General features: G+C 40.5%; 1 protein-coding gene across 7 annotated transcripts in view; it reads left to right on the top strand.

The window, feature by feature from the left end:
* SCN4A (sodium voltage-gated channel alpha subunit 4) overlaps window positions 1-21,121 on the top strand; it is a 360,773-nt gene that overhangs the window by 193,360 nt on the left and 146,292 nt on the right. For all 7 annotated transcript variants that reach the window (XM_053699718.1, XM_053699730.1, XM_053699721.1 and 4 more), the window contains one exon: window positions 1,795-1,950. In XM_053699718.1, coding sequence (XP_053555693.1) covers window positions 1,795-1,950 — 156 coding nt within the window. The remainder of the gene's footprint in view (window positions 1-1,794; window positions 1,951-21,121) is intronic.

The following is a 21,121-nucleotide window of genomic DNA, read 5'->3' as shown; positions in this document are numbered from 1 at the left end:
CAGTTGATCAGTATTAGGTACAGCCTCAGTTTTTCTTAGTAACAGCTTCACTATCCTAGAGGAATTCCCTTCCTGACTCATTGCTCACCCTATGGTAAACTTCTTTAGAAGTTCTGCCTTCTACTTGCTAAAATAGGAAGTGTAACATTCCTGACAGATGATTTGAAATAGTGCAGTCTATGTCGCTTCCTGCTGAATCCCAGCACCTTACATTTTATGCATCATTGTGGGAATTCTTTTTCATCATAAAGTGAGAGTACTTTAAGAGCTGCCAGCCATCGCTTCTTGTATTACTGGCACAGGATGCAAAGCAAAAAGACCGATTGTGCCATCTGATCAGGACTGCTTTGACCACACAGATTTTTGTCTCACGATTTTATGTGCAGAATTTGGTTTTAGAATAAAGGGATATAAAAGTGCTCTAATTATCATTGAAGCAGTAGACATTTCCTATGCATTTCTTATTTCTAATAAGGTTGAAACCATACTTTAACAACTTTAGGCATTTTAAAGGGACAGTCTACACCAGAATTTTTATTGTTTGAATGAAAAACTGTCAAAATGCCCTGAGAGAAGAGGCGGCCTTCAAGGGCTTAGAAATTAACATATGAACCTCCTAGGTTTAGCTTTTAACTAAGAATATCAAGAGAACAAAGCAAAATTAGTGATAAAAGTAAATTGGAAAATTGTTTAAAATTACATTCTCTGGGGCTCATTTATCAAGCTCCGAACGGAGCTTGTGGGCCCATGTTTCTGGCGAGTCTTCAGACTCGCCAGAAACAGCAGTTATGAAGCAGCGGTCTAAAGACCGCTGCTCTATAACCCTATCCGCCTGCTCAGATGAGGCAGACAGGAATCGCCGGAAATCAACCCGATGAAGTACGATCAGGTTGATTGACACCTCCTGCTGGCGGCCCATTGGCCGCGAGTCTGCAGGGGGCGGTGTTGCACCAGCAGCTCTTGTGAGCTGCTGGTGCAATGCTAAATACGGAGAGCGTATTGCTCTCCGCATTCAGCGAGGTCTTGCGGACCTGATCCGCACTGTCGGATCAGGTCCGCAAGACCTTTGATAAATAGGCCCCTTTCTCTGAATCATGAAAGTTTATTTTGGACTAGACTGTCCCTTTAATATTACATCATTGTTTCAGTATATGTTTAACCCTGAAACATGGTTAAACACAAAGTTAAAGTCAGTTTCAGTGCAGCAATGTACTAATGGGACCTAGTTTAACTAACAACAGACACCCAGAGAATAAAAAAACACATAATAAAAAGACAACGTAATAACAACTGACAAATGTCAAAGTTTCCCTTCATTTTTCTATACCCTATATCATGTGACATCCATAATCCAATTAAAGATTCATATACGCAGGGCTTGACATTTCCAGTGATTCAGTGGTCCCGGACGACTTAGAAATTGCAGCAGACTACTTTTTCCTATCTTTAACTTTGAGTCGACTACTAACTTTTTCCCTCTGGGCTAGTGGCTTTTAACCCCTTACTAGTAAATCATAGTGATATGTTTCCACCCCTGCATATACGTATATACGAACACATGCTCAGTAGGAGCTGGAGCCTCAGAATTGCATATTTTGATACCTGAAATAAATCTGAAAGTTAAAATTTTGACTTTACTGTCCCTTTAATAATTAGATGTTAGAAGCTGATATGAATCTAATGTAATATGCTTGTTGTTATTGTGCCATCTATAAGAGTTATGTATGTTTTCTTCTTTCAAATAAAAACAATTAAAAAGAAAAATAATAGTGTCCCTGACATTCTGTCTTACAGAAATCAAGTGCTCCATCTCTACAGAACAATGACACAGAGAAGAAAAAGACTCATTCAAAACAGGAACTCTCTGAAGAGGGAACAGAGAAAAAAGACTGCAATGGGAGAGCAATACCCAAAGTTATAATAGAGAGAGCTCCCTCTCTGGATGATGAAGTAAGTGCAGCTTTATTGGAACGTGCAGCTTTATAGGAACGTTCAGCTTTATAGGAACGTGCAGCTTTATAGGAACGTGCAGCTTTTCCTACAGAAAATGACTGACTGACTGTTGTGTTCCTAGGAAAATGTTTTCAGCTGAATTAAACGTTGGTGCTACCATATTTTCCCTCATTATCAATGACTATGGCAGATATTTTTCTCCTAGTGATATCGTTGCCAGGCTAACACTCATAGGGACAAAACATACGTCTTGATTTTGTGTAAAAGAAAAAGTGCTAGTCCCTCACAAGAAGTATTTAATGGCCCTATAAACTAGTAAGCAATTACAGTCACATAATATGTTCATCTCAGCTCTCCCAGGCTTGTTTCTTGTTTCTAATGTGCATCTCTTTTGCATAATGCAGCCAGCTGTGTCAAGCTGTTTCAATTTTAAGTGTAACTTTCTCTTGACCCTTTTTGTCAAGATGTTTATTTCTAATTTGACCAAATGTACCAAACCCTTCTCCCTTAGCTTTATCATTGTCCCTTCCCAACTGCGTCATCTTCTGTATTTGCTGTGTGAATGCATGCACAGATTATTACTGAAAGGTTGACCAAGAATTAGAAATCACATCAAATTGGTATAACTCAGATAATAAATAAATGACACACATTGGTTTTAAAAAAAACCTTATTCATTTAATAATAATTCCCACACAAGCACACAATAATGTCTTCCCTTCTCATTCCAAAAATCCTATTAACATAAAGGTAACAACTGATATTTCCAAAATCAGTAAAAAACCAATGTGGCAGCTGAGATTAAATATCACAGTTATTGTGCTAATAATACAGCAGGTTATTAATTAAAAATAGAACCATTCAATTCACATACACATTTGTTAGTTCTCCTGCTGATTAAATAATTTAGGCAAAACTTTAGGGCCAGATTACAAGTGGAGCGCTAATTTATTGTGCGCCCGCAAACAGGCAAATTCGCCATTACAAGTCAGCTGTCATTACAAATATTAGTGAGATGATACTTAAAAGGGTGTTTATATCACCTATTAAGCCCTGCATTGCAAGAGAAATGCTTTGCACTCGTTTCACAATGTAATTTTACTAGTGTTTTTTTTACAGGTTTTGCAAATCAAGAGCAGTTCAGGGATACACCTGTTGAAAAGTCTGGGGAAACCATGTTCCAGGTCACTTCTGCTGTGGGCAAATGGAGACATATAAATAAACCAGTGTTTTATGAAAAGCATTATTTATGTAGAATAGTGCTTAAAGGGGCACTGTACTCCAAAAAATGTTTAACACTCAAATTAAAAAACAGCATTTAAGCATGTTGATTTTTTTCTTGCATGAAAAAAGTGAAGTGTCATTAAAGTGTTAAATTCCAATGTATATGTGTCCTCCCAATTCTCCCGTGAAAGTGCCTAAAAAAAAAAAAATCCTTAAAGAGACAGCCTACTTTAAGATGTTTAGGGCTAGATTAGAAGTGGAGCACTAAATTATTACAAGCCCGCAAATGGGCAAATTTGCTCGTTTGCGGGCGTGCAATAATTAACCAGCAATTACAAGAGGCTGGTTATTGCTACCGCAAGCTCGCGGTAGCAGTTAGTGCCTATAAAATTAACCAGAGATCACATCACTGGTTAATTTTATAAATGTGCCCCAAAATACTGTGTAGCATATTTTATTAAAAAATAAAGATAACAGCATCTTTATTTATTTTTTATAGAATTACTGCACTAGGCAGTATTTTGGGGTAAAGCTGGGGGGAGTGGGGTGTCTGAAAAAAACCGGCACTGAAAAGTGCCTTTACATTGCGGTTATGGTAACTGTGTGTTCCCAATAAATATACATGTATATGCTTATATACATATTTCTTTCATATAGTTGTCGAGAGTCCATGATTTGTTACATATGGGATATACATTCCTACCAGGAGGAGGCAAAGTTTCCTAAACCTCAAAGCCTATAAATACCCCACCCACCTCACTCATATCTCAGTTGAAACTTTGCCTCTTTTGGAGGTGGTTAAAGTATGATTTGCTTCAATGATATGTGCTTCAGTGTATATTGAAGTCCGTTTTTTTCCCCTCAGAGTTACAATGCTTGTCAGAGGGACATTAAGGGAGTTTTGCCTAAGGTTATCATGTTCTACCTCTGTTTAAAACCTTTATTGGGCTATCTGTAAACCGGTCGCAGGGATTCATCTTCTGCATCCCTTTATGGTTCTACATACTCTTATATCTGTACCTCTGCTGATATGTTTCAGCACTGGTTTAGCCATGTCTGAATTTGTAGACAAGTGTCTGCTTTATTACGGTAAATATAATTTTTTTACTAAGGCCCTCCTGACTAATTTGGGCACTTTTATAAGAACTTTTATTGCTTTATTATCATATATTGCAGACCAGAGACTTTATTGTTTTTTCTCTGCTTAAAAGACATACAGGTATACCTCACTTTACAGCGCTTCACTTTACAGCGATTCGCTAATACAGCGCTTTGTGGAGCTGAAGTTTAACCTCCAAGGATTTTGAAACAGTGCTGTAAATCATTGTGAGATTGCGAGAAACGTGACTGGCACCATTTTGTTATGCTTAGTTCACTCTGTTAACTGCATTGCAGTGCAATCTGTGTCTCAGTGCTATAGTCTGGCAAATTTTACTACAGTAATTGTCACTATTTTACAGGTACAGTATTTATTGAATACTAATTGAATACTTGCTGTACTAGTGTTAAACTAAACGTAGCACTATTGAACCCCTAATATATGTTAGTTCAAACATGTTTTTAAGATTTTAAACACTGAAAAGAAAGCTAAAACTGCCTTGTTTCACTTTAAGGCTGTTTTCACTTTACAGTGGGGCTCCGGTCCCTAACCCGCTGTATGAGCGGGGTATACCTGTATTTGCTAAATTGTTTTTGAGGATTTATATTCCGCTGCTATGCGCTAAGGTTTTTTTGTTTTAATATTTGAGTACATGCGTTCTTAAACCTTGATGCTTACCTTACTTAGTCACTTGAAATCTGTCAAGCTCGCTGCCGAATAGAATCTTTTTTAAACCCGCCCCATGACGTAATTTTCGTGCCGTTTTTTTGCGCGCTTTTTTGCTGCGATTTCGCACATGATTTTGGCTTTTAATAGATGCTCTCTACATCTCTTAGCGCCTCCATATTAAAAGGGGGCTTTATGTTTACCTACTTAAGATTATTATACTTAAAGCTCTTTTTGCAAGTGTTTTTAGGAGTATTTAACCTTCTGAGGATATACCTTGTAACAAGTTAAATTCCTTTTTTAAGTCTAACATTGTTATTCCAGAGATATTTCCTTTTCCTCATGCAGTTTCTAATATTATCTCTAAAAATGGTCTAAACCTGGTACTTCTTTTAATCCTTATTCTAGGTTTAAGAAGTTGTGTCCTTTACCTGTTGCTAATCTAGAGCTATGGGAAACTATCTCTAAGGTAGATGGGGCTATTTCTTCTATAGCTAAACGTACTACGATTCCGTTAGAAGATAGTACTTCTTTCAAAGATCCTTTAGATAGGAAACTTGAATCTTTTTTGAGAAGGGCTTATTTAAATACTGGTTATGTTCTTAAGCCAGCTATATCTATTGCTGATGTAGCCGCTGCCTCTACTTTTCGGCTTTCTAATCTTGCTCAGCAATTTTCTTCAGATCTTGAATGCTGTAATGTGATTCATTTACTACAAGAAGCAAGTCTTTTTATATGTGATGCAGTATTTGACATTGTCAAAATTAACATTAAATCTATGTCTTTAGCTATTCTTTCTAGAAGAGCCTTATGGCTTAAATCCTGGAATGCTGATATGGTTTCCAAGATGAGATTACTATCTCTTTCTTTTCAGGGTAAGAATCTGTTTGGTTCACAATTAGATTCAATTATTTCTTCTATTACTGGAGGTAAGTCAGTCTTTTTGCCTCAAGACTATAGATCTAAAGGGAAGTTAAAGGCTCCAAATAGTTTTCGTTCTTTTCAAAACAAAGATCAGAAGCCTTCCTGCTCTCCAAAAGCCCCTGGCTCTACCTGCCTGGAGACCTTCTTCAAATTGGAATAAATCTAAACAATTCAAAAAACCTAATCCTGTCCAAAAAACAGCATGAAGGCACGGCCCCCAACCCAGTTCTTCTGGTAGGGGGCAGATTAAAACTTTTCAAGAAAATTTGGTCAGAATCTGTCCAAAATCCCTGGATCTAGAATATAATCTCTCAGGGATATCAAATTGATTTCAAAATCAAACTCCCAAGGGGATAGTTTTATTTATCCATTAAAAGCTGAGGCTTTTCTAACATGTGTCTCACATCTAATGGGAGTGATTGTCCCAGTTCAACTACAAGAACAAGGAAAGGGTGTTTACTCAAATCTATTCATTGTACCAAAGAAGGATAATTCCTTCAGACCAAGCTTGGATCTGAAAACACTAAACAAATTTCTAAGGCCTAGATTTGGAGTTTGGCGGTAGCCGTGAAAACCAGCGTTAGAGGCTCCTAACGCTGGTTTTAGGCTACCGCCGGTATTTGGAGTCATTCAAAAAAGGGTCTAACGCTCACTTTTCAGCCGCGACTTTTCCATACCGCAGATCCCCTTACGTCAATTGCGTATCCTATCTTTTCAATGGGATCTTTCTAACTCCGGTATTTAGAGTCGTGTCTGAAGTGAGCGTTAGAATTCTAACGACAAAACTCCAGCCGCAGAAAAAAGTCAGTAGTTAAGAGCTTTCTGGGCTAACGCCGGTTCATAAAGCTCTTAACTACTGTGCCCTAAAGTACACTAACACCCATAATCTACCTATTTACCCCTAAACCGAGGTCCCCCCACATCGCCTACACTCGATTACATTTTTTTAACCCCTAATCTGCCGACCGCCACCTACGTTATACTTATGTACCCCTAATCTGCTGCCCCTAACACCGCCGACCCCTATATTATATTTATTAACCCCTAACCTGCCCCCCACAACGTCGCAGCCAGCTACCTACAATAATTAACCCCTAATCTGCCGACCGCAAAGAGCCGCCACCTACATTATAGCTATGTACCCCTAATCTGCTGCCCCTAACACCGCCGACCCCTATATCATATTTATTAACCCCTAATCTTCCCCCCTCAACGTCGCCTCCACCTGCCTACACTTATTAACCCCTAATCTGCCGAGCGGACCGCACCGCTACTATAATAAAGTTATTAACCCCTAATCCGCCTCACTAACCCTATAATAAATAGTATTAACCCCTAATCTGCCCTCCCTAACATCGCCGACACCTAACTTCAATTATTAACCCCTAATCTGCCGACTGGAGCTCACCGCTATTCTAATAAATGTATTAACCCCTAAAGCTAAGTCTAACCCTAACACTAACACCCCCCTAAATTAAATATAATTTTAATCTAACGAAATTAATTAACTCTTATTATATAAATTATTCCTATTTAAAGCTAAATACTTACCTGTAAAATAAATCCTAATATAGCTACAATATAAATTATAATTATATTATAGCTATTTTAGGATTAATATTTATTTTACAGGTAACTTTTTATTTATTTTAACCAGGTACAATAGCTATTAAATAGTTAAGAACTATTTAATAGCTAAAATAGTTAAAATAATTACAAATTTACCTGTAAAATAAATCCTAACCTAAGTTACAATTAAACCTAACACTACACTATCAATAAATTAATTAAATAAAATACCTATAATTATCTACAATTAAACCTAACACTACACTATCAATAAATAAATTAAATACAATTCCTACAAATAAATACAATTAAATAAACTAACTAAAGTACAAAAAATAAAAAAGAACTAAGTTACAAAAAATAAAAAAATATTTACAAACATTAGAAATATATTACAACAATTTTAAACTAATTACACCTACTCTAAGCCCCCTAATAAAATAACAAAGCCCCCCAAAATAAAAAAATGCCCTACCCTATTCTAAATTACTAAAGTTCAAAGCTCTTTTACCTTACCAGCCCTGAACAGGGCCCTTTGCGGGGCATGCCCCAAGAAGTTCAGCTCTTTTGCCTGTAAAAAAAAACATACAATACCCCCCCCCCCAACATTACAACCCACCACCCACATACCCCTAATCTAACCCAAACCCCCCTTAAATAAACCTAACACTAAGCCCCTGAAGATCTCCCTACCTTGAGTCGTCTTCACCCAGCCGAGCCAAATTCTTCATCCAAGCGGAGCAAGAAGAGGTCCTCCATCCGGTAGAAGTCTTCATCCAAGCGGGGCAGAAGAGGTCTTCCATCCGATTGAAGTCTTCATCCAAGAGGCATCTTCTATCGTCATCCATCCGGAGCGGAGCGGCAGCATCCTGAAGACCTCCGACGCGGAACATCCATCCTGGCCGACGACTGAACGACGAATGATTCTATTAGCCAATCGGAATTAAGGTAGGAATATTCTGATTGGCTGATGGAATCAGCCAATCAGAATCAAGTTCAATCCGATTGGCTGATCGGATGGAGGACCTCTTCTTGCTCAGCTTGGATGAAGAATTTGGCTCGGCTGGGTGAAGACGATTCAAGGTAGGGAGATCTTCAGGGGCTTAGTGTTAGGTTTATTTAAGGGGGGGTTGGGTTAGATTAGGGGTATGTGGGTGGTGGGTTGTAATGTTGGGGGGGGGTATTGTATGTTTTTTTTTACAGGCAAAAGAGCTGAACTTCTTGGGGCATGCCCCGCAAAGGGCCCTGTTCAGGGCTGGTAAGGTAAAAGAGCTTTGAATTTTAGTAATTTAGAATAGGGTAGGGCATTTTATTTTGGGGGGCTTTGTTATTTTATTAGGGGGCTTAGAGTAGGTGTAATTAGTTTAAAATTGTTGTAATATATTTCTAATGTTTGTAAATATTTTTTTATTTTTTGTAACTTAGTTCTTTTTTATTTTTTGTACTTTAGTTAGTTTATTTAATTGTATTTATTTGTAGGAATTGTATTTAATTTATTTATTGATAGTGTAGTGTTAGGTTTAATTGTAGATAATTATAGGTATTTTATTTAATTAATTTATTGATAGTGTAGTGTTAGGTTTAATTGTAACTTAGGTTAGGATTTATTTTACAGGTAAATTTGTAATTATTTTAACTATTTTAGCTATTAAATAGTTCTTAACTATTTAATAGCTATTGTACCTGGTTAAAATAAATACAAAGTTACCTGTAAAATAAATATTAATCCTAAAATAGCTATAATATAATTATAATTTATATTGTAGCTATATTAGGATTTATTTTACAGGTAAGTATTTAGCTTTAAATAGGAATAATTTATTTAAGAAGAGTTAATTAATTTCGTTAGATTAAAATTATATTTAACTTAGGGGGGTGTTAGTGTTAGGGTTAGACTTAGATTTAGGGGTTAATACATTTATTAGAATAGCGGTGAGCTCCAGTCGGCAGATTAGGGGTTAATAATTGAAGTTAGGTGTCGGCGATGTTAGGGAGGGCAGATTAGGGGTTAATACTATTTATTATAGGGTTAGTGAGGCGGATTAGGGGTTAATAACTTTATAATAATAGCGGTGCGGTCCGCTCAGCAGATTAGGGGTTAATAAGTGTAGGCAGGTGGAGGCGACGTTGTGGGGGGCAGATTAGGGGTTAATAAATATAATATAGGGGTCGGCGGTGTTAGGGGCAGCAGATTAGGGGTACATAGGGATAATGTAAGTAGCGGCGGTTTACGGAGCAGCAGATTAGGGGTTAAAAATAATATACAGGGGTCAGCGATAGCGGGGGGCGGCAGAATAGGGGTTAATAAGTGTAAGGTTAGGGGTGTTTAGACTCGGGGTACATGTTAGAGTGTTAGGTGCAGACGTAGGAAGTGTTTCCCCATAGGAAACAATGGTGCATGGGGGAATCGTGCACAAGCACGTTTTTGAGGCTGGCCGCGTCCGTAAGCAACTCTGGTATCGAGAGTTGCAGTTGCGTTAAATATGCTGTACGCTCCTTTTTTGGAGCCTAACGCAGCCATTCTGTGGACTCTCAGTACCAGAGTTATTTTAAAGGTGCGGCCAGAAAAAAGCCAGCGTTAGCTACGCGGGTCGTTACCGACAAAACTCTAAATCTAGCCGTAAGAATTCCAACTTTCAAGATGGAAACTATAAGGACTATTCTACCTTTTGTTCAGCAAGGTCATTATATGTCCACAATAGACTTACAGGATACTTATCTTCACATCCCTAATGATCCAGACCATTTTCAATTTCTGAGATTCTCTTTTCTAGAAAAGCATTTTCAGTTTGTTGCTCTTCCATTTGGCCTAGCAACAGCACCAAGAATATTTTCAAAGGTTCTTGGTGCCCTTCTATCTGTAATCAGAGAGCAGGGTATTGTGGTGTTTCCTTATTTAGACAATATCTTGGTTCTAGCTTAATCTTTTCATTTAGCAGAATCTCACACGAATCAACTGTTGTTGTGCCTTCAAAATCATGGTTGGATGATCAATTTTTTAAAAAGTTTCTTGATTCCTCAGACAAAGGCTCACTTATTTGGGATTCCAAATAGATTCAGTGTCCATGACTCTGTCCCTGACAGAAAAGAGACAAAGTTAGTTTCAGCTTATCTGAACCTTCAGTCTCTATCATACCCTTCATTGTTTATGTGCATGGAGGTGTTAGGCCTAATGATTGCAGCATCGGACGTGATCTCCTTTGCTCGTTTTCATATGAGGCCTCTTGAACTTTGCATGCTGTGACAATGGTGTAAGGATTATACTCGAATATCACAACTAATATTCTTAGATCCCAACACTCGTTTTTCTCTGACATGGTGGCTAGACCATCAATTTCTTCAGGGGACCTCCTTTGTTTGCCCTACCTGGTCTGTGATTACAACAGATACAAGTCTTACAGGTTGGGGAGCAGTATGGGGGTCCCTGAATATTCAGTATGGGGGTCCCTTAATATGGGGGTCCCCTGGAATATTCAGGAAACAAAGATTCCAATAAATATGTTAGAACTCTGTGCTCTTCAAGCTTGGGCTCTACTGAAGAACACATTTTTCCTTCGTTTTCAAACAGACAATATCCCAACAGTGGCATATGTCAATCATCAAGGGGGAACTCAAAGTTACCTAGCCATGAAAGAAGTATCTCAGATACTTTCTTGGGCAGAGACCAATTTCTGTCTCATCACTGTGATTCACATTCCAGGTGTGGACAATTGGGAGGCAGATTATCTCAGCCATCAGTCATTACACTCGGGGGAATGGTCTCTCCATCAGGATGCATTCTTACAAATCGTTCAGATCTTATTGGCTCTCGTCTGAACAAGAAACTTCCAAGATACCTTGCAAGGTCAAGGGATCCTCAAGCAGTAATGATGAATGCTCTAGCAGTCCCTTGGTCTGTCCAGTATGCTTATATATTTCCTCCTGTAGTTCTACTACCCAGAGTGATTTCAAAGATCAAGATGGAACAATCATCTGTACTTCTGATAGCCCCTGAGTGGCCTCTCAGGATCTGGTATGCAGATCTAGTTCGATGTCCAGCTACCCACCATGGCATCTTCCTCTAAGACCAGAACTTCTGTCTCAAGGTCCCTTCTTTCATCAGTACTTAAAATCTCTGAAATTAATGGCATGGAGATTGAACGCCTAGTTCTCAGTCACAGAGGTTTTTCAGACTCTGTAATTAATACTATGATACAAGCAAGAAAACCTGTTTCCAGGATAATTTATTATAATGTTTGGAAAATTTATATCTCCTGGTGTTCCACTCATAATTTTTCTTGGCATACATTTAGAATTCCTAGAATTTTTCTGTTTCTTCAAGATGGTTTAGATAAGGACTTTTCTGCCAGTACTTTTAAAGGACAGATTTCTGCTCTTTCTGTTATGTTTCACCGAAAGATTACTCATCTTCCAGACATTCATTGTTTTGTTCAGGCTTTGTCTAGAATAAAACCTGTTATTAAATCTATTTCTCCTCCATGGAGTTTCAATCTAGTGTTACAGTCTTTACAGGCCACTTGAGCCTATGAGGCTTATGTATCATAAGTCTTGCGGACCTAATCCGATCAGGACCGCAAGACCTCGCTGAATGCGGAGAGCAATACGCTCTCTGTATTCAGCATTGCACCAGCAGCTCACAAGAGCTGCTGGTGCAACGCCGCCCCCTGCAGACTCGCGGCCAGCAGGGGGGTGTCAATCAACCCGATCGTACTCGATCGGGTTGAATTCCGTCGATTCCTGTCCGCCTCATCAGAGCAGGCGGACAGGGTTATGGAGCAGCGGTCTTTAGACTGCTACTACATAACTGCTATTTCTGGCGAGCCTGCAGGCTCGCCAGAAACACAAGTCATCAAGCTCCATTCGGAGCTTGATGGATAGGCCCCTATGCATTCTTTAGACATTAAACTACTTTCTTGGAAAATGTTTTTTTTTTGTTAGCCATCTCTTCTGCTAAAAGAGTTTCAGAATTATTAGATTTTTTTTTTCATCAAGATAAAGCAGTTTTGCCAAAGGTTGTTAATTATAACAACATTAACAGGGAAATTGTTGTTGTCCTAAACCTAAAAATGATGCTGAAAAATCTTTACATTCTTTGGATGTTGTCAGAGGTTTGAAATATTTTGTTGTTGCCACAATAGATTTTAGAAAGACTTCTAGTTCTAAACCTAACACCCCCCTAACTTTAAATTAAAATTACAATATAACTATCTTAAAATGAATAAAGACTTACCTGTGAAATAAAAATAAACCTAACATTAAACTATAAATTAACCTAAAATAACTATTCTAATAAAATAAAAAAATGCTACCAATTAAAAACCTAAATTACAAATTTAAAAAAACCTAACACTATGAAAAAAAATAAAAAATCTAAAATTACAAAAAAGATAAAAACTAAATTACGAAAAATAAAAAACACTAAGCTTAGAATAAAATAATAAACAAAATGATAAAAAATAAAAACAATTACACCTAATCTAATAGCCCTATAAAAATAAAAAAGCCCCCTCCAAAATAAAAACACCCCCTAACCTACAATAAATTATCAATAGCCCTTAAAAGGGCCTTTTGTAGGACATTGCCCTAAGTTAAACAGCTCTTTTACCTGTAAAAAAATACAAAGTCCCCCCAACAGTAAAACCCACAACCCAACCAACCCCCAAAATAAAAAAAATCTAACTCTAAAAAATCCTAAACTACCCATTGCCCCTAAAGGGGCATTTGTATGGGCATTGCCCTTAAAAGGGCATTCAGCTCTTTTTTTACTGCCCTTAAAAGGACATTCAGCTCTTTTCCAAGTGCCCATCCCTAATCTAAAAAAAAAAAACACCCAAAAAAAACAAAAACAAACTAACACTAACCCCAGAATATCTACTCACGGTTCCTGAATTCCGGACATCCATGTCCATCCAGGTTGGCGAGAAGTCTAGTTAGAGGTTAATAAGTTAATTAGTTACTTTGCGATGTGGGGGTTTGGCAGTTTAGGGGTTAATACATTTATTAGGTCGTTTGCGATGTTGAGGTTGGCGGATTTAGGGGTTAATACTTTTATTAGGTAGATTGCGATGTGGGTGAATGGCGGATTAGGGGTTAATACATTTATTAGGTAGATTGTGATGTTGGTGAATGGCGGATTAGGGGTTAATACATTTATTAGGTAGATTGCGATGTGGGTGAAGGCTCATAACGCTGCTTTTTCACTAATATCGTTTGCGATGTTGAGGTTGGCGGATTTAGGGGTTAATACTTTTATTAGGTAGATTGCGATGTGGGTGAATGGCGGATTAGGGGTTAATACTTTTATTAGGTAGATTGCGATGTGGGTGAATGGCGGATTAGGGGTTAATACATTTATTAGGTAGATTGCGATGTTGGTGAATGGCGGATTAGGGGTTAATACATTTATTAGGTAGATTGCGATGTGGGTAAAGGCTCATAACGCTGCTTTTTCACTACCGCTGGTATTACAAGTCTTGCACGTTTAGGGGCACTGCACACTTTTTTGGCCTTAACGCAAATTAACTTATGCAATTTGCGTAAAGTCTTTTTTCAGTGGGACTTCCATAACGCTGATATTACAAGCTTTTTCTGGGAGGCCAAAAAGTGAGCGGTACAGCCTATCCTGCAAATTCGTAACGCAATCTAAAGTCAGTAGTTATGAGTTTTACGCTACAAAGCTGTAGCATAAAACTCATAACTAAAGTGTTTAAAAGTACACTAACACCCATAAACTACCTATTAACCCTTAAACCGAGGCCCTCCCACATCGCAAACACTAAAATAAAATTATTAACCCCTAATCTGCCGCTCCGGACATCGCAGCCACTATAATAAACATATTAACCCCTAAACCGCCGCACTCCGCATTGCAAACACTAGTTAAATATTATTAACCCCTAATCTGCCGCCCCTAACATCACCGCCACCTACCTACATTTATTAGCTCCTAATCTGCCGTACCCAATGTCGCCGCCACTATACTAAATTTATTTACCCCTAAACCTAAGTCTAACCCTAACACTACCTAACTTAAATATAATTAAAATAAATTTAAATAAAACCTACTATCATTACCTAAATTATTCCTATTTGAAACTAAATACTTACCTATAAAATAAACCCTAAGCTAGCTACAATATAACTAATAGTTACATTGTAGCTAGTTTAGGGTTTATTTTTATTTTACAGACAAGTTTGTATTTATTTTAACTAGGTAGAATAGTTTCTAAATAGTTATTAACTATTTACTAACTACCTAGCTAAAATAAATACAAATTTACCTGTAAAATAAATGTAACCTTACACTAACACCTAACCTTACACTACAATTAAATAAATTACCTAAATTAAATACAATTACCTAAATTACAAAAAAAACCCCACTAAATTACAGAAAATAAAAAAAGAAATTATCAGATATTTAAACTAATTACACATAATCTGATAGCCCTATCAAAATTAAAAAAGCCCCCCAAAATAAAAAAAACCCTAGCCTAAACTAAACTACCAATAGCCCTTAAAAGGGCCTTTTGCGGGGCATTGCTCCAAAGAAATCAGCTCTTTTACCTGAAAAAAAATACAAACAACCCCCCAACAGTAGAACCCACCACCCACACAACCAATAGTGATGTTGCGAACTTAAAATTTTCCGTTCGCGAACGGCGGACTCGAACTTCCGCAACTGTTCGTGAACGGGCAAACTGGGCAAACCGCCATTGACTTCAATAGGCAGCCGAATTTTAAAACCCACAGGGACTCTTTCTGGCCACAATAGTGATGGAAAAGTTGTTTCAAGGGGACTAACACCTGGACTGTGGCATGCCGGAGGGGGATCCATGGCAAAACTCCCATGGAAAATTACATAGTGGATGCAGAGTCTGGTTTTAAGCCATAAAGGGCATAAATCACCTAACATTCCTAAATTGTTTGGAATAACGTGCTTTAAAACATCAGGTATGATGTTGTATCAATCAGGTAGTGTAAGGGTTACACCCGCTTCACAGTGACAGACCAAACTCCCCGTTTAACGCACCGCAAACAACCGCAAACAGTCCATTTGCACAACCACAAGATAGATAGATAGATAGATAGATAGATAGATAGATACATAGATACATAGATACATAGATTAGATAGATAGATCAATAGATGCAATATACATTTGATAGATACGATAAATAGATTTGATAGATAGATTTGATAGATATATAATTTCCCAGACAGAGAATTACAAGATGTGCGGGCTGGGACCTATGGTAAGGTTCCCAGAGGCAGTTGCGGTGCCAGGGGATGTGTATATGGCATGGATTTTAGGAACCGGGAGATGGAAAAAGATGCTTAGTCGGTCCTCCTACTTCAAATTTGGGGCACTGCGCGTGCAATCTACTGTGGCACCAGATATGAGTGGTGTGTTAAGTAGTACTATTCTGATCAGTTTAATACCTGTTACTCCCCCTATCGGGGGAGGTGTATATGGCATGGATTTTAGGAACCGGGAGATGGAAAAAGATGCTTGGTCGGTCCTCCTACTTCAAATTTGGGGCACTGCGCGTGCAATCGTGGCCGGACTTTTAGCCGACAGACATTTGGCAGAATCACAAGTGGCTGTCACAAAACCGTCCGGCCATGAGATAGATAGATTTGATAGATAGATACATAGATTACATAGATCAATAGATGCAATATACATTTGATAGATATGATTGATAGTTAGATAGATTTGACAGATAAATAGATAGATTTGATAGATATAATTTCCCAGACAGAGAATTACAAGACGTGTGGTCTGGGACCCATGGTAAGGTTACTTCCTTTTGCACAATCGAGTACAGGTTGGGGATTGCCTTTTGTGCAAAGAAATTTCGGCCGGGTACCTTCCACTGCGTTGTCCCCTATCAGGGGATGTGTATATGGCATGGATTTTAGGAACCGGGAGATGGAAAAAGATGCTTGGTCGATCCTCCTACTTCAAATTTGGGGCACTGCGCGTGCAATCTAATGTGCCACCAGATAGGAGTGGTGTACTATTCCTATCAGTTTAATCCTGTTAAGTGTCTTTTTTTTGTTTTGTTTTTGAAGCCACAGTGCAGCACCAGAGGCCAAAAAAATTTGGCATGTACACATGCCTGAAAAATTAGGTATTGTTGCAGCCGCTGCTGTAGTAGCAGCCAGAAAAATTGATGTTTGTTTCCCAGGCAGAAAGTGCCCTAAAACATTGCGGCTTGAACCCTAGTTGGTGGCGGATAAGTCACGCAAGTCATCCGGCATTTGAAGATAAAATACAGCAGCATGTGGACCATTTTTAGCCCAAGGCAGCTCATGTCATCAGGCCTTTTTTACTCTAATGTATCGCCCAATGTCAGTCCCTTCGGGATCCATCCCTCATTCATCTTAATAAAGGTGAGGTAATCTAGACTTTTTTGACCTAGGCGACTTCTCTTCTCAGTGACAATACCTCCTGCTGCACTGAAGGTCCTTTCTGACAGGACACTTGAAGCGGGGCAGGCCAGAAGTTCTATTGCAAATTCGGATAGCTCAGGCCACAGGTCAAGCCTGCACACCCAGTAGTCAAGGGGTTCATCGCTCCTCAGAGTGTCGAGATCTGCAGTTAAGGCGAGGTAGTCTGCTACCTGTCGGTCGAGTCGTTCTCTGAGGGTGGACCCCGAAGGGCTGTGGCGATGCATAGGAGTTAAAAAGCTCCGCATGTCCTCCATCAGCAACACGTCTGTAAAGCGTCCTGTCCTTGCCGGCGTGGTCGTGGGAGTCGGAGGATTACTTTCAGCTCTTCCCCTGTTAGATTCACGTTGTGCTGTGACATCACCCTTATACGCTGTGTAAAGTATACTTTTTAATTTATTTTGGAAATGCTGCATCCTTTCCGACTTGTTGTAATTCGGTAACATTTCTGGCACTTTATGCTTATACCGGGGGTCTAGTAGCGTGGACACCCAGTACAGGTCATTCTCCTTCAGCTTTTTTATACGAGGGTCCCTCAACAGGCACGACAGCATGAAAGACCCCATTTGCACAAGGTTGGATGCTGAGCTAGTCATGTCCCGTTCCTCGTCCTCAGTGATGTCACTGAAGGTATCTTCTTCCCCCCAGCCACGTACAACACCACGGGTACCAGATAGGTGACAACGAGCACCTGAGATGCCTGTTGTGGTTGGTCTTCCTCCTCCTCCTCAAAGCCACATTCCTCCTCTGACTCCTCTTCCTCACAATCCTCTTCCAGCATTGCCGCAGGTCCAGCAGGCGATGCTGATAAGGCTGTTTCTGGTGGTGATGGTGACCACAACTCTTCCTCTTCACGCTCATCTACGGCTTGATCCAGCACTCTTCGCAGGGCACGCTCCAGGAAGAAAACAAATGGTATGATGTCGCTGATGGTGCCTTCAGTGCGACTGACTAGGTTTGTCACCTCCTCAAAAGGACGCATGAGCCTACAGGCAAAAAAATTCCCAGCTCTCCAGAGGCTGTCCTAGCACCCCGGTCATACAAATACTCGTTAACAGCTTTTTCTTGTTGGAGCAGGGGGTCGAACAATAGGATTGTTGAATTCCAATGTGTCGGGCTGTCGCAAATCAAGCGCCTCACTGGCATGTTGTTTCGCCGCTGGATATTGGAAAAGTGCGCCATGGCCGTGTAGGAACGCCTCAAATGGCCACACACCTTCCTGGCCTGCTTCAGGACATCCTGTAAGCCTGGGTACTTATGCACAAAGCGTTGTACGATCAGATTACACACATGTGCCATGCACGGCACATGTGTCAACTTGCCCAATTTCAATGCCGCCACCAAATTACTTCCATTGTCAGAAACCACTTTGCCGATCTCCGGTTGGTGCGGAGTGAGCCACTGATCCACCTGTGCATTCAGGGCGGTCTTGAGTGCTGGTCCGGTGTGACTCTCTGCTTTCAGGCAAGTCAACCCCAAGGCGGCGTGACACTGCCGTATCCGGGATGTGGAATAGTACCTGCGGAGCTGGGGGGGTGCTGTTGATGTGGAGCAAGACACAGCAGCAGAAGAGGACTCAACCGAGGAGGTTATGGAAGAGGATGGAGTAGGAGGAGTAGAGGAGGTGGCAGCAGGCCTGCCTGCAAGTCGTGGCGGTGTAACCAACTCCTCCTCTGCAGAGCCACGCATTCCATGCTTGGCAGCCATCAGCAGGTTTACCCAATGCGCAGTGTAGGTGATATACCTGCCCTGACCATGCTTTGCAGACCAGCTATCAGTGGTCATATGGACCCTTGCCCCAACACTGTGTGCCAGACATGCCATTACTTCCTTTCGCACAATCGAGCACAGGTTGGGGATTGCCTTTTGTGCAAAGAAATTTCGGCTGGGTGCCTTCCACTGCGGTGTCCCAATAGCTAAAATTTTTTTGAACGCCTTAGACTCCACCAGCTTGTATGGTAAAAGCTGGCGGGCTAAGAGTTCAGACAAGCCAGCTGTCAGACGCCGGGCAAGGGGTGACTTTGTGACATTGGCTTCTTACGCTCAAACATGTCCTTGACAGACACCTGATGGGCAGATGAGCAGGAACTGCTCTGGAAGAGAGACAGAGTGGCGGATGGTTGAGAGGGGGCAAGGAGGACAGCAGTGGTTGACGTCGCTGAAGATGCTGGACCAGGAGGAGGATGGCGGCTTTGAGTTTGTGTGCTGCTTCTACTCATGTGTTGATCCCATAGGCGTTTGTGATGTGCGATCATGTGCCTTCGCAAAGCAGTTGTACCTAGGTGGATGTTGGACTTCCCACGACTCAGTTTCTTTTGGCACAGGTTGCAAATGGCATCGCTGTTGTCAGAGTCATACACACAAAAAAAATGCCACACTGCTGAGCTCTGCGATGACGGCATTCCGGTGGTGGCAACAGCATGCGTTGATTGGCGTGCTGTCTGGATGACCCCGGGTGCCGATGCATGCTGTCTGACTTTGCCACTAGCTCCTTGCGACGACCTCCTCATGCTTCCAACTCGTCTCCTCCTCCTCCTCTCTGTCTCCCCATCTGAACTTTCCCCCTGTTCTTCTTCTCTTCTAGCGGGCACCCACGTGACATCCACAGATGCATCGTCATCATCAACCGCTTCACTTGTATCTGACAAATCAACAAAGGAAGCAGCAGCGGGTACAACATCATCATCATCACACCGTACGTCCATGTCTGTAATGCTGCCTGACTGAGACATATCACTGTTATCTACATCCTCTGTCAATGATGGTTGCGCATCACTCATTTCTTCCAACTGATGTGTATAAAAACTCCTCTGACACATCAAGTGAAGTGGCTGTGGTGCTAGTGTTGGTGGTGGCGGCAGGCGGGTGAGTGGTGGTAACTTGAGAGGTGCCCGAAGATAAGCTGGAGGAGGATGGTGCGTCAAGGTTCGGAGCGGAAGCTATAGAAGATTGGATGTCCTGTGTTAAAAAGTCAACTATGTCCTCCTCAGAACTTTTCGAGTTCATGGGACGTGGCCTCTGAACACTGGGCATTATTCTACGGCCAAAGGGAATCACAGCACCACGACCACGACGGCACCTGCGGGGTGGCCTGCCTCTGCCTGTCATTTTTTTTTAAAATGTACACTTACACTACTATTAAACAAGATATGAGTGGTGGCACTGGGCAAGTGGGCACAGTATACGCTGTGAGCCTGACACAAAAAAGCAGACTGATGTTTCACAGTCCAAAAAGTTATTTTTTTTTTAAATGTTCACTTACACTACTATTAAACAAGTTATGAGTGGTGCCACTGGGCAAGTGTGCACAGTATACGCTGTGAGCCTGGCACACACACTGACAGGCAGGCAGGCAACTGCTATTAGATTACACTAGCAGACTGATGTTTCACAGTCAAAAAAGTTAGTTTTTTGTTTAATTTACACTACTGTTACAACAGATATTAGTGGTGGCACTAGTTGGCAAGTGGGCCTGGCACACACGCTGGCAGGCAGGCAACTGCAATTAGATTACAATAGCAGACTGATGTTTCACAGTCAAAACTGTTTTTTTTTTATATTTACACTACTGTTACAACAGATATGAGTGGTGGCACTTAGCAAGTGGGCCTGGCACACACGCTGGCAGGCAGGCAAATGCTATTAGATTACACTAGCAGACTGATGTTTCACAGTCAAAAAAGTTTTTTTTTTTAAATTTACACTACTGTTACAACAGATATGAGTGGTGGCACTAGTTGGCAAGTGGGCCTGGCACACACGCTGGCAGGCAGGCAACTGCAATTAGATTACACTAGCAGACTGATGTTTCATAGTCAAAAAAGTTTTTTTTTTTTAAATTTACACTACTGTTACAACAGATATGAGTGGTGGCACTTAGCAAGTGGGCCTGGCACACACGCTGGGAGGCAAGCAACTGCAATTAGATTACACTAGCAGACTGATGTTTCACAGTCAAAAAAGTTTTTTTTTAAAAAATTTACACTACTGTTACAACAGATATGAGTGGTGGCACTAGTTGGCAAGTGGGCCTGGCACACACGCTGGCAGGCAGGCAACTGCAATTAGATTACACTAGCAGACTGATGTTTCACAGTCAAAAAGTTTTTTTTTTAAAAATGTACACTACTGTTACAACAGATATGAGTGGTGGCACTAGTTGGCAAGTGGGCCTGGCACACACGCTGGGAGGCAGGCAACTGCTATTAGATTACACTAGCAGACTGATGT

Source organism: Bombina bombina, chromosome 1 (genome assembly GCF_027579735.1).
Source record: "Bombina bombina isolate aBomBom1 chromosome 1, aBomBom1.pri, whole genome shotgun sequence".
In the NCBI taxonomy this organism is placed as follows: Eukaryota; Metazoa; Chordata; class Amphibia; order Anura; family Bombinatoridae; genus Bombina; species Bombina bombina.
The sequence above is the reverse complement of the archived record's forward strand: the minus strand, read 5'-3'. Positions and strand labels throughout refer to the sequence as shown.